At 30.0% G+C, this 14,556-nt stretch overlaps 1 protein-coding gene and 1 long non-coding RNA gene across 2 annotated transcripts; one reads left to right on the forward strand and one right to left on the reverse strand.

The window, feature by feature from the left end:
* Positions 1–230: 230 nt before the first annotated feature.
* LOC107894998 (uncharacterized) lies at positions 231–3,086 on the forward strand. Its single transcript, XR_001683342.2, has 2 exons — positions 231–590; positions 2,521–3,086. It is a non-coding gene; the product is annotated as an uncharacterized lncRNA (long non-coding RNA).
* Positions 3,087–6,088: 3,002 nt separating this feature from the next.
* LOC107894997 (thioredoxin-like 1-1, chloroplastic) lies at positions 6,089–8,034 on the reverse strand. The gene is made up of 4 exons (NM_001326831.2): positions 7,615–8,034; positions 6,969–7,148; positions 6,727–6,891; positions 6,089–6,613 (listed from the first exon to the last, which is right to left on the reverse strand). Exons 1-4 carry the CDS (start codon positions 7,861–7,863, stop codon positions 6,344–6,346), a joined length of 864 nt encoding a protein of 287 aa, NP_001313760.1. The 5' UTR covers positions 7,864–8,034; the 3' UTR covers positions 6,089–6,343.
* Positions 8,035–14,556: the final 6,522 nt, after the last annotated feature.

Here is a 14,556-nt window from a genome sequence, read left to right on the forward strand (position 1 = left end):
ATAACAATAATCATCTACTAACAAAAATTCTGTTAAGGGTACTTTGGTCATTTTAGCCTTTTTTCTTATGCTATTACTACATCATTCCATTCAACCAAACATAAGAATTCTATTACAGCTCTATTCCATTCCATTTAACCAAACAGTTGAATTACTGATTACAGCTCTATTCCATTACAGCTCTATTCAATTACAGCCCTATTCCATTACAGTGAACCAAACGTACCGTTAGGCTCTGTTTGTTTGCAAGGATCTGGTTTTCCAGAAAACATTTTCCTGCTTTTATGGTGTTTGGTTGCAAGAAAACATTTTACAGTTGGAAAATATTTTCCAATACACGGGTAAAATCTCATTCGTTTTTGGGAAAATGTCTTACGGATTTTTTTTGTGTAAGACATTTTCCATCTCCTTCTTGTCCAGGTAAAAGTCCTTCTCCCTTCCTTCCGTTCTTCATCTTCTTTCTCTCTCTCTCTCTTTCTGCAAATCTCATTCCTCCCTTTCTCTCTTTCTCAGGCAAAGGCCAATCTCATTCCTCTCTTTCTCTCTTTCTCAGGCAAATCTCATTCCTTCTCGCAAGGTCTTGACTTAAGGTATGGCATCTTCTTTTTAAAGCTTTTTTTTTCTTGTTCTTTACTTGTCCACATTTTCTTCTTGTTCTTTTTAAAGCTCTTTTTCTGGGTTTGGGTAAATTCTGTCGATTCAAGGTTTTGGTGTGGTTTTTTTCATCAATGTTAGGAAATGGTTGCCTCTATCTTCTTTGAAGTTGACTGTACTTCATATCAGTTTTGATACTTGAACACTATAAAGATAATATGCAAGTATGTCAATTATAGCTTCTGTCGCTACAAATATCATTTCAGATTTTTATGTTGGGTTTATGTTTGAGCCAAATTTCGTGAAATACATGTTTAAGTTTCTGCGAGCAGTAGAGAAAGGTTTTAGGTTTCTGATATTCCATTAATTGGATTTCTGGTGGTGAATTAAAGAAATGAAGAAAGCCTTAAATTATTCTGTAATAGAGGACTCTGGATTTTATGGGTTAGTGAATATCATTAATTTTAGAATAAGAAAAGCCTCCAGGTAAGAAAGGAATAGTTGGATTGCTGCCTTACTGGGGAAGGGGCTACTCTTGTCCCTTATAGCCTCAGGTGCAAGGTGTAAAAAAAACGCAGTAGCTTGAGTGAAGTGAAATGAAATATGTATATCTGTGCGTTTTTCTGTGTCTATATATATAGCATAAGATATATAATAAACTCTAAAGTGTGATCTATATCTACAGAACATGCAATTCTTTTATTGGTCAATATACATGATTTACTTATGGTTCATGTCTATTGTTTAATACACGAATTTTGATAAGGATAGAGTTTAATACTAACCCTTTTCTTATTAGTAAAGGTATATCTAATGAAAAAAGTGAAAATTAAATTAAATTAAAGAGAACTTATATAAGGCGGATGCTTTTTATTCCTCTTGCCTTGCAAAAAAGGTGTGTGCCTGGTTCAATAGGCATTGCCTGGAAGGGTTTGAGGCACTTCTGTTGTCTAGTGCTAAGGCGCACAGCTCAAGTGTGCCTAGGTGCATGCCCTGACAACACTGAATCTTGTTTTTGAGGCAGAGAATCCATAAAGACTGAAAATTTTTACTCAAGAATCTTTATAAACAATTGAAGGCTTATGATTATAGCCATAGGTGCTAAGTTATAAAGTTGATATCTACTGTGTTGACATGATTCAATAAAGGCTTCTCTTATAAGCAAAAACCATGGAAAGCCTAGTATTGTTATCCAGGGAAATCTTCTTTAAGCATATAACAACCAATATGGTACATGTCTGTCTTGCAAATTTTTTTCTCTTTAACTTACAATGTTTTGAACACAATATGTGGAACTTTAAATACGAAGTATGTAGTTTATTTTGCTAGCGTCCTTGCAATGGGAAATCAACTGCCACGATTGTGATAGGTCAAAAGTTTCTTTTAGTATATTCATGTTAATAGGATCTTACTGGGAGTACACTTCAGAGTCTGAAAAATGAGAGGGTAGCGGTGCTTGAATCCTGTAACATTTTTTGCAGCTGCCAGTTTTAACCTTATGGATCCATAGTGGATACAGTTTTAAGATAAATGTGTATGCATGAACATTTCATGTCTTATCTTGTCTCCTTGGAAATTGTTATCCTTAATAATTTTGGAAAGTTAAGTGGTGATAGCAGTAATATTGTTAGTTACTGTTAGTTGCAGGGTTAAAGAGGTTGTAAAGCTGGTATGAGCAGTTGAGAAGGCTTAAGCTTCACTATATAAGCAGCCCTTAGCTCTATCAGAAAAGTGGTTTTTTGTGAATGAAAAGAATCAATCAGATATTTTATTCTAATTCTTTGATTTCTTCTTTTTATTTTGTTTCATTGTCTTATTACAGTGGTTTTCTATGACGTAGTGATACCTATTCTTTTAATACCAATGGTTGCACTATGCATGTAGGAGCTTCATGTAACTAATACATTTTATTCTTTCTAATTGCAGCAAAGTGTGAAGGAGGAAGTGGCAAACATAATAGCACCCCTGATGGTGAGACCAATAACACGGTGGCCTTTCTTTGCCTTCTTGGGTGGTGCAATGTTCTGCTTGCTGGCTAGCAACACATGCCACCTTCTTTCTTGCCCCTCTGAGCGCCTATCATATATCATGCTCAGGCTAGACTATGCTGGGATCACGGCTCTCATTTCTACTTCCTTGTATCCTCCAGTGTATTACTGAAAGAAGTAGCTAAAATGAAACTAGAGAACTAGAGAAGAGTCGATTACTGAAAGAAGTAGCTAAAATTTATCTGCGGTTGAATTTATGCTCAACCCATTGTTAGTGAAGTGTATATTCTTCATTAAATCAGTCTTACAGCTCTAAGAACCATTAGCTTTCAGCCTTAATTTATGTTCTAAACATGCAAATACTTGTAATAATGTGGCAGAGACAAGAACTTAATGTTTTGGAGGTTTTAACTTCTATGCATTAATGTACACAGCTTGTATACTTATAATGGGGGGTGGATGATAAATGGCAGAGAATAGCCTGTAAAATTTGACTTACAACAACACTACGTGTAACTTATTTTTGCTTAGGTTTCTTTTCTTCTTTTTTTTTTCCTTTAGGAAAGAACAACCAAGATTGCTGGTAAAAATTAGAACATTTTGAAGTTAAAAATGTTACTTTAATCGAATATTAATTTAATTAAAAGTTTAACTTTTTCAAAAATTGAAATAAGAAATATTGCTGCAAGTGTATTTATATATCTTTGGGTAAATTATAGTAGAGGCCACTTAACAATGGCTTTTTTTTTCCCTTTTGGTTACTTAACTATACAAAGTTTAAAAAATATCATTCAATTATTAGTAAATTATCTTTTTGATCACTTAATTATTGAAAGTTATAAAATGTCCATCAAGAAACTCATATGTGCTCTTCTTCTTAGCTTCATGAATGCACAAATCAATTAAAACTCAGAGCCATTTGTTTGCTTGAAATAGCCATCTTCATTGGTGGAGAAAATTCCATTATAGTGCTATAATCTTTCTTTGCATTTGTTGTTTCCTCTACAAGGTGTAAGCTTATTAATGTTCTGGGCATTGTTTAGGTAAGTTTTCATGCACTGGCGTAACATGGGTATGCATGCTCCCATTTAAATGCATTTGTCATGTATCTTTTCTGTTCTCTTGCAAAATGTTGTTTATGTGATCCAACATTCGAGTTCACGCATAAGTTATTAGCTCTATATAGTCAAACAAATGGTTTTCTTTCTGATTTTCTGTTCCTCTTTATAAATTTACGTTTGTTGAAGTTTTTGAGCAATTTATCTGGATGAAGTATGAAGCTCTATCTAAATCTAGAGTAACAATGTAATAAACCCAGATGAAGAATGAGCAATAGAATAATTGAGTATTATTATATATTTAATTTGATTTATTTATTATAAATAAATCATTGCAATATATGTAAAAATAATTTAAAATATAAATTTATTAATATATATAAATTTATTAATATATGTAAAAATAGTTTTTTCGGAAAATATTTTCAAGAAATTTGTCAAACAACAAAAAATATTTTACACAGATTCATCCAAACACCAAAAAAATAAATTATTTTTAGAAAAATAAATTATTTTCCAGAAATTATTTTTTAGAAAATATTTTATTAGCAAACAAACGGAGCGTTAGAGATTGGGTTTGAAAATTAAAAGAAAAAGAAAAAGAAATGGAGGAAACATTGAACGGAAGGAGTTACTTTCAAAGTTATGAAACATGTTGGACACTTGGGAGGAAATAATGGGAGCTTTCAGATTTTGAAAATTTTCTATAGTGGATTGGGTTGTCAGAATGCCCCACATTCTGTCTACAATCAATCCCAAGGTTGGCCACGTTGATGAATTTAACACACAAGCAACCTTATCCAACATTTCCTTTTAAAACTCCTCTATTTCTTTGCCATCTGTCTTCCTCCTATTCATCCAAAATTCATGCTAAGCTTTTCTTGCTAATAACTTGTAAAGATAATATTATCAGAAAACATTGGAATTATGTCTCAATTTTATCAAAATTCCACCAAGTTTTAGGGTTATTTTACTGTTAGTATTGAAAAAATATGTGGAAAAGAATATAATTATCTTTACTTAAACAGGTAAGGTAAAGATTTTACATGGTTAATCAACACAAGAAAAATTTAAAAATGCAAATTTGGTCAATTCTATTATAAACTAATGACCTGAACATGTTCTACTCTCTCCAGGGTTTGTGGCATTGTCATCCTGCAAATCTTTCAAACCAGCGGTTGATGATGTCCAGTTAACTGTCCATGTACCGAGAAAAGAGTTCACTGTCCAAGTAGACAATTTTTGAAGCTTCCATGAGTTGTAGATCATCCACAACTACAAATATTAACCTGGGATACTTATAAGATGATAAACTACACTTAAGTTATTAAATTATTAGTAAATTTATGTCTTGATCACTCAATTTTAAAAAGTTATAAAAAATTATTGAATTATTTAAAAATTTTCATTTAATTTATTATTTATTAAAATTATTGTTATATGATCTTCTCCATTTGCACCACCCGCATCAATTAGAAACATTTTTTTTCTTTCTTTTCTATAGTTTAATTTCGTTTTTCATGAAACAATTTTGAACATCACGAATTTGTAAATCAAAATCTAAACAATTTTCTTCTCCAATCTCCAATATTGATCGTTAGGTCAATTCAGATCTAACACATGTTTTTCAACATTTTACTTCGGAGTTTAAAAGCTCAACGCACACTCTAAATAAAATTTTCAACAGGTTGTAAACGAATTATAGACTGTTTAACTTTGAGATTTTTGAATGTTATAATTGCTTGCTTGGTTGTTAATCTAGATGGTTTAAGTACTTGTTTAATGTGATGATAATTAAATGAACTAATAAATTTTTGTAGCTAAGGGAGACTGTCGAGTATTAAAGTATGCCTTATACCTTCTCATTGTATGAAGCAAATGATTAATTTAGAAAAATATACACTTAGGTCTAATTTCTTATATAAAATATTCAACAAATTTGTGGTGTACATAATTTGTTAATGTGGTTTGTAATGTTTTAAATGGAGAGTCACTTTGATGATTAATGTGACGTTCAAAATTTAGTTCGGATCGTCCCGACCGAGTTTAAGGCGTCACATGTAATGTTATCGTCAAATTATTTCTTGAAGCTCGTTAATTAAACTTTACAAAGAAAAAAAACTTAACAATTCAAAGAATTAAATAAAAAAAATTTCAAGTAGTTTAGTAAATTAACTTTTTCATGTTTGAGTGATAAAATCGTAAATTTATTAATAATTTAATAAACTCATAATTGTTAAATGCAGACAAATGAGAATAAATTATAAAACTCATCAAATTAAATTCGTTAACTCTACTTCACCATGAAAGCTGGATATCAGATTTTGTCATTTTTCATACCAATGATACAAAGTGTGTGAACAAAATTCAATATATGTACAAAGTAAAACAAAAAGGCAACAAAAAAACATCATTAATACCAAATATCGAATACAAATACTCGTATTACCCCCCAAAAAGTACAAATACTCGTAATCTAGTTTTCAACACCAAAAGAACAAGGTTTTTACATTCACAAAGGGGGTTTTCCCTTGAACATTAAAATGACAACCTCAAAAATATACACACTAGTTTTGGTCTTCAAACTTACCCTTGAATCATGCAGGGCTAGGATCCAAAAAATAAACCCAAACTGCCCTGCAACTCCAATTATACTGTAAGAATGTACACTGGGCAATGGAAATGGCAGAAAACCTAACTACATCATCTTCCGACACCAACCAAGGTTTTCTCCTCACTGTCCCTTTGTTTTGCGGATGTTGTCGGGACTGAAAGCGGGAGCTTTCTCGTTGAATCAGATGGAACTTGTTTCCATATAAGAATCTCTCCATGTGTGGGAATTGGTGTGTAGTTGAAGGAAAGGTCTTTGTTCGCAGATAATGCCAAAAGCTCCTTCTCCTCGAGCCCTTTTGTCGTGCTGAGGCTGCACCGATCAGGTGTGTGTTTGGCTAATGCATCTCTGAATTTTTTGATCTATAGAATTTGCCATTGTAATTTAGAACACTCATCATTAGAAAACAATAATAAAAGAACTAGGAGCCATATCTAATGAAATTAGCATCTAAAAGGAAGGATTCAGGACTAACCGTGGCATTGGTACAACTAAAGCTGCATACACGCCCCTGCGCACCTCGATAGAACCGGAAGAAAGGCAGCACATGGACATTAAGGCTATAGCACATTGACTTGTGCTCCTCGTAATTAACCTGAAGAAACTGCACATCTGGATTCATCTCTGCAAATTGGCAAATCTGCCAAATCCACAATCAATCAAAATACATAAAACCCCAAAAACAAAATCTAGATACAGAGCTATACATATATATACCTTGGGATGAAGAGCCTTGCAACCACCACAACCAGGGGAGAAGAAATCTACCACAACAAGCTTATCACCAGCATTCAGAAGAGAGTCTACTAGGTCTTGTGCAGATGCAACTTCTTTCATATTTGGTTGAAGCCCTTTCTCCCACCATTTCTGAATTCGACCAATAAGACCACTTTGCATCTGATTCCATTAAACAAACCCAGAAAAAAAAAAGTGAAACCAATTAGTATTTCTTGATTGATCTATGTACAGATCAGCTTATGGGGACAAAAAGAATTTAAATCATAATACTACTACAGATTTTCAAACAAAAGAAGAAAGAAAGAGTAAAATTTCTTGTTTAATCTTTGTGTTAAAGGGAAAAAAATCAAAATTTTTACACATATATAAGGCGATTTCTATTTAAAGATTTTTGATCTTTGGTATGTAAAAACTGAGCAAAGAACTAACTGTAGAAAGCTAATAATAGAAAAGAAAAAAAGTAAATTATCAAGAAATTCAAAATTAAATAAAAATTAATCATAAAATAAATTGACACAACTAAACAAATAAAAATATACCCACGCTTTTCCACAAAAATAAGGACAAAAAGAAGCAAAGATCCAGAAATTGAAATTAACAAGATGTAAAGTTGATTAAATCAAACCTGTGCTTTGATGGGAACTTGACAAAACCTTCGCCTGTTCATACTTTTCTTCTCCAAAAAAACCATTCTTTGCCCATTAAAATCACTTCTTAAAGCCTGAGATTTAACCTTTAAAGAAGAAAAACCGTTCCTTTCTAAAGAAAACCCAGAAATTTTCTTAGGAACCAAACAAGTTCCACCTTCTAGATTCTTCGTCTGACTATAGTTACAAGTCGTAAACAGATTTCCCTTCCCCAAAACTTCAGCCATAACTAGTTTTTTTTTTTTCTCACAACGACACTAAAAAAAAACGCAGATTGAAAACTGAACCCTTTGCTATAATCTCACAATCAAAATTAAAATACAACAAAAACAGAGGAGAGTTTCTTTTGCAGTGTCTTTGAAGTTTAAAGCAAAAGTGATTTCCTTTTTCTCTTTCACCCTTTTCTGTGTAGGATTTGCTTTGCCAGTTTTTGTTGGTTATTTTAAGGTCTAAGGATTGACTTCAACCGTTGATCGGGTTTTGTCATGGTGTGAATCTAACGGTCAAAGATGTTTTTTTGTCGGATAATTTTGTATTTGATGGAAAAATTGAAAACGTATTGGATAAGGTTTTCTTTAAAAAAAATTTCATTGTGTTGGCCGGTTTTTATGGTGGTCTGGAGATGCACGTGATCAGTGAATTTTAAGACACGTAGCATCATACCTACAATTTTGCAAAAATAAAAAGAAGTTTCAGATATGCTTTGGATAAAAGGTCGTTCCTTTACCCACATCATTTCCTTTGTGGCCACCCTGGAATTTTTTTTATTTTTTATTTCCTCAGAAAAATAAAGCAACCTTGTATGTTCCACCTTAAAGATTATGAATAAATAAAAAATTAAATTTAAATATTTAATCGGGATATTATTATTAGAAAAATAAATTATTAAAAAATATAAATAAAGAAAATAGAATCATATTACTAAAATATAGCGATTTTTTAGGCGTGTAAAATATTTTCCTTAAAAATTTTTATATGCATTTAACGTATAATAAAAACCCTTAATATTTCAAATAAAACAATAAAAATGGCTAATAAAAAAGTTTTTTTTTACATAAAATAGGTGTATCTTTCCATAATATATCTTTTTATAGAGATACACCTTTTAGTGAGACAGTCTTTCATATTGTTTTACAAAGCAATTTTGCATAAATTTATATATTTATAAGATAAATTAATGTATAAAAATTATATCTTTGCAACGTTATTATTAAAATTTTCTACATAATAAAATATTATTACTACCTACATTCTAAACTACTATCAGTTTTTTACAGAAAAAATAATAATTGTTTCTAAATTTATATTTTTAAAACATTAAGTATTTTATTTTGGAATTTGATGTAAATGAAATAAATAGGGGAAATAGTTTAAAGGAACAAATTTAATAATTTTACTCAATGACCTTATTTTGTTAGGGTAAACTATATCATTAGTTATTAAATTATGGGTAAGTTTTTATTTTCTTCACTTAATTAAAAAGAGTTATAATTTGGTCATCGAATTATTCAAAAATTTTTATTTAAATCACTAGGTTATAAACTTTTCTTTTTAAAGTTCTAACAACGAGCTCCAAGCGACGATTTGACGATCGGTACGGTGAATCAATACTCATTGACGAGTAGAATAACATACCTTAGATCCAAGCCGATCTAAAAATCAATGTTAGAGATTAGAGAAACAAATTGTTTGAATTTTGTTTTGCAAATTTGCAATGTTCAAAGTTGTTTCATGAAAAACTTGAACTGTACAAGAGAAGGGAAAATAAAGATTTTGATTGGTACAGGTAGTGCGAATAGAAAAAACCATATAACATCGATTTTAATAGAAAAGGAGAAGAAACCGGGTGTTTCTTTGTTGCTTCGCCAGAGTTTGGCCAAGTTTTCGGGGTTTTGGCCTCAGGTCCTTGCTCTACGCGCAACGGGCTCGAAAAGGGGAACTTTTGGGTTTCTCCGGCCACCGCGGACGGCGGCCGCCGCGGCAGTCCGGTGATCGGTCCATGGCCGGACATGGGGTTGAGAGAGAAGAGAGGAGAGCAAAATTTTTTATTTTTTTGGAAAGAGAGGGTTAAAATGAAAGTTCAAAAAAATTTTAGGCTTATATAGCATGTGTGAAACGGCGTCGTTTCACCTTGGCTATCTAAGGGCCAAAACGGCGTTGTTTTACTAATGCCCGTCCGACCCGACCCATACCCGCGAAGGATCCGCGTGTTTTCAGAAAATGGGTTATTTGCGCTGCGGGTCCTTCCACTTTGCTACTTGCTTTCAATTCGCCCCTTTTGCTCTTTCTTTTGCGTTTTCAATTTGACCCCATGGTTTTTGCGCGTGTCCTATTTTGGTCCTGTGTGGAACCGTACGCATGAGTGCTGGGAATAATTTCCTCTTCAGTCCCTGCACCTTTGCGCGTTTGCTATTTTACTCCTTAAATTTGCTTTGATTTCCTTTTATTTTAAATTTACCCTAAAAAGTTCGGCTAAGTTGCATTTTAGTCCTTAATCTATCTTGTTTATTCATTTTTTAAAATAAAACTGTTTTATCATTATTATATATTTTAAGTTTTGTTTATATTACTTATTTTAAACTATTCTATTATTATTTACTTTAAGTTTTTTACATATTATGTATTTTAAATCATTTTAAACTATTACTCATTTTAAATTTGTATATATATTAGTTATTTTAAACTATTTTACGTATTATTTACTTTCAATATTTTTTATTTATCTTAAACTATTTTATATATATATATCTTTCAAGTTTGTTATGTATATAATATATCCCTTAAAAACGTATTTTATTATATATCTTTGTTATTTAAGACTATTTCATATATTGTTGTCACCATTTACATATTATTTATGTTAATCTTGTTCCTCATTGTATGTATATTATCAACCGTAAATAAACATGTTTTGTTTTTAAAATATTTTGTACAGTATTTGATCCAAACTCCCTCTTTTATAGCATCTATTTTAATAATCTTTCGTATATTATTAGTTTTTATTTTATACATATAAATTATTTCAAATTCTAGCATGTGTTATTCTTTTTTTTTCTTATATAGTTTTTAAATCGTTTTGTATAATATTGGCTCTTAGTTTCCATATTGTTTTGTATGTTATATATGTTTTTTTGTCTTCATATTATTTAATATATTATTATTTCATATATTATTATTTCATATTGTCCATTAGTCTTTTGTGTTGCTATCTTAATTTTATCTATCTATGTTTGACAACTTGTTATAGTTTTATTCTGATTTGTTTATTTAATTAGCTATTTTTTAGTTTTCATTATTTTGATTATCATTTAGATGCGAACTCATTGCTATTGTGTATGTTAATTTGTTTTATTTATTTATTTTTTTATATTATTTTCATTCATTAATAGAGTTAGTTATCCATATATATTGTTCTATGTTTATAATTTCGCCTTTCATTCACAAGTGTCACATTATAATTCTTAACTTATTAGTCCAAAATTAATTATTCCACTTTATTTCAAGTCAAATTAATGTATTTCGAGTCGACTTTATAAAACAAAGGCGATGTTTGATGTTTAGAAATTCGAGGGATCGTGCCCCAACGTGTTGGGTTTCGATCTTTCGTTTATTTAAATAATCAAATTTCTCTTTAAAATCCCATCCGTGTTTTCTAAACTTTAAAACAAAAGCGATGATTGATGTTTGGGAATTTGGGAAATCGTGTCCTAATGTGTTGGGTTTCGATTTTCTGTTTATCCAAATAATCAAACATCCCTTTAAAATTCCGTCCACATTTTTCTCCAAAAAAATAAGGTAATATTTTGTGTTTGGAAATTTCGAGAAAACGTGCCCTACGTGCTGGGTTTCGATTTTCTCGTTTGATCCAAATGACCGAATAACCTGTTAAAATTAAAACACGTGAGTTTTGAAAATCAAAAGGCCAACTTATTCTTGAGGGTCTGAAATGTTGTGTCCTAACGCACTGGCTGTGGCATTTTATTACTTCGGGACAAGAAGGTATTTAGAATCCATTTCGATTTACTCAAGCAAATTCTTCGTATAGATCAACAAAAAAGGGATCATATTCTAAATTCTTTTCGAGTTTTTAAATTTCGACATTAAGACATTAATTGATCAATTAGGTACCAATTTTGAGTGTTATGAAGGTGTTAATTCTTCCTCGTACGTAACCGACTCCCGAACCCATTTTCTCAAATTTCGTAAACCAAAATCGTTGTTTTAGTAAATTAAAATGACCAAACTTCTTGGTGATCCGATCACATCAAAACAAAAAAGATTGGTGGCGACTCTCAATTTTCGTTTTCTTTTCAAAATATAAAGTCGATCCCTGTTTTTCAAAAAAATGGTTTCGGCAATTACTTTTAATAAATGCTTTTAAAAAATACCGTGGAAAAGTTATTTTGGAAAGTACTTTTGAAAAATTTTATTTAAGATTTAAGTAGTTAGTATTACTGTCAAAAAGCACCTTTAAGAAATAAAATGTTCATTTTAGATATGGTGTTATAAAGTAACAAATATGCATTTAAATAATATTCAAATTAGTTAATATTATAATATTTTAGTAATAATATAAAAAATAATTTATTATAATTTTTTGTTAATATTTTAATATATGAAATATAAATTTTAAATATTTTAAGCAATTAATATTAATTATTTATAAAATTAAAATTAAAATATATAAACTATATTTTAAATATTAAAATATAACCAATAAAAATTTAAATATATAATATTATATATTTAAAATAAATTTCAATAAAAAAATAATTACATACCGAATATAAATATTATATAAAATAATTTATAAATGTTAAAATTGTCTTTTGTTCCTAAAAGTGCTTTTGCCAAAAGTAGGAGCTAGAAAAAAAATAATTTTGCTTTTGGATTCAAAAATATTTTTTAAAAGTACTTTTGACTCCAAAAGTTGTTTATTTAACATTGCTTATGGTTTTAAAAATATTTTTGACCCCAAAATTATTTTTGAGAATCAATATTAAACTTTAGGGATAAACTTTGACAGTGTTTCGAATATTCAGTGATATTAAAAGATACAATACCTTCACATTATGAACATGATGTTTAATTTAACTAAATTTAATATTTCAAAAAGCGTTAAATGGTTTTTCTTTAATGTAAATGGTGATTAAATCATTAATTTTTAATGATGTTGATGTAGCAATTTATATGTACTTTATGCCGATATGACATTATTTATTTTATATGTTATGTCAACAAATAATTTAAAATTTATAAATTTTTTAAAAAATAATATGAAAAACACATGGATTGTCATATGAGCTTTCATATTTAAAAATTTTAATGTTTTGATATGTATTTTTATTTAAAAAAATTAATTTAACTTATTTTAAAAAATTAAAAATTAAATTAAAAGAATATATATAAACGTGAGTTGTGAGTACACCTTGAAAGAGACTCTTACAATCATTGAAGACACTACTGAAGAACCTACGCGTGAACCTCAATTCATTCAAGGTTCAAGTTTTATTTGACTTATTAAAAAGAAATTAATCACACGTAACATTATAACTTTGAAAAAATTACGCGTTTTAATAAAGAGAAGATATGAGTTTATCTAACCTCACCTTTCATTCAATCCTTTTTCATCCCACCGTCTGCTAAAATTGAAAATGAAAAAATTAGCAAATACAAAAGATTGACTTTTAAAATTTTCAAGTAATCATTCATTCATGAATCTTTGCACCAATAAAGGAATGAAAATTGGAAATATACAAAATTAAACAAATAAATTAGAAATTCATTAAAATTTCATCCTCAACATACTATTAATATTAGATTTTATTACAAACAAGATGTGATAAAAATATTATATAAATTTATAAAAATTAAAGTAAAAATTAAATATGACTTAGTTGAAATGGTAAAATTAAAGTAGTAAAAAGTGTGAGGTCTTAGATTGATTTTTTTTTATTGAGAGAGAAGATTGAAGGAGTTTTTTTTGCATCTTTTTATTGTTAGAATAAGTTCCAATTGTTTAGGGATATTGATATTTGAATTATTCTATGTTATTGTTATCTCTTATATTTGATTTGATTTGAATGTGCAATTTTTATTCTCTGTTAAAATTTTATTGTATGGCTACATAAGCCGGGGTCATCATCAATAAAACTCAAGTCATTTAAAATCTAGCTTGTTGTTTACTTGTGTTATTAAGTCTCATATCAGATAAAAGTTCCCAACAGTTTGGTATCGGAACCCCACTAGGCTTGAGAAATTCTAGCAGCAGCATAAAAGATGACTCAAAAGATGAATTCTGACAACTTCATACAACCAACTATTCCTCGCTTTAATGATCACTATGATAATTGGAGCATGCTAAGGGGAAATTTTCTATGTTCTAAGGAATATTGAGAGTTGGTGGTTCTTAGCTATGTTGAACCAGCAAGAGAAACACCTTAATCAGATGCACAATGAAAGAAGAATGATGCGACAAAGCTCAAAGATTTGAAAGTGAAGAGCTATCTATTTTAGGCTATCGATCACACAGTTAACAAGAATACTACCAAAAAAATATGAAAGAAACGCAAGGGTCAAAAGATTTAATCTTTAAACTCTCTACACAGAATTTGAAATGCTTGAGATGAGGAATGGTGAATGAGTGACAAAGTACTTCTCAAGGGTCATGACAGTGGCAAACAAGATGCGATCTTACGGAGAAGATACGTAGGATCTTAAAGTGGTAGAAAAAACTATACGCTCTTTAATTAAGAAGTTTAACTACATTGTTTGTTCTATTGAGGAATCACAAGACATTGATGCTCTTACAATTGATGAATTACAAAGCTCATTAATAGTACATGAACAAAATTTTCAAAGGCATTATGGAGTGAGCAGGTTTTGAAAGTGACAAATGATGGAGGAAGAGGTCGTGGTCA

This window comes from Gossypium hirsutum, chromosome A13, assembly GCF_007990345.1.
Source record: "Gossypium hirsutum isolate 1008001.06 chromosome A13, Gossypium_hirsutum_v2.1, whole genome shotgun sequence".
Classification (NCBI taxonomy): Eukaryota; Viridiplantae; Streptophyta; class Magnoliopsida; order Malvales; family Malvaceae; genus Gossypium; species Gossypium hirsutum.

What these genes read in the sequence shown, in the direction of transcription:
- LOC107894997 (NM_001326831.2), bottom strand. Translation starts at nt 7,863, where the DNA reads ATGGCTGAAGTTTTGGGGAAGGGAAATCTGTTTACGACTTGTAACTAT. An exon ending in AAGTTCCCATCAAAGCACAG is followed by an intron (nt 7,149 to 7,614) that starts GTTTGATTTAAT and finishes TAATGGAATCAG; the next exon opens with ATGCAAAGTGGTCTTATTGG. An exon ending in TTAGTTGTACCAATGCCACG is followed by an intron (nt 6,614 to 6,726) that starts GTTAGTCCTGAA and finishes CAAATTCTATAG; the next exon opens with ATCAAAAAATTCAGAGATGC.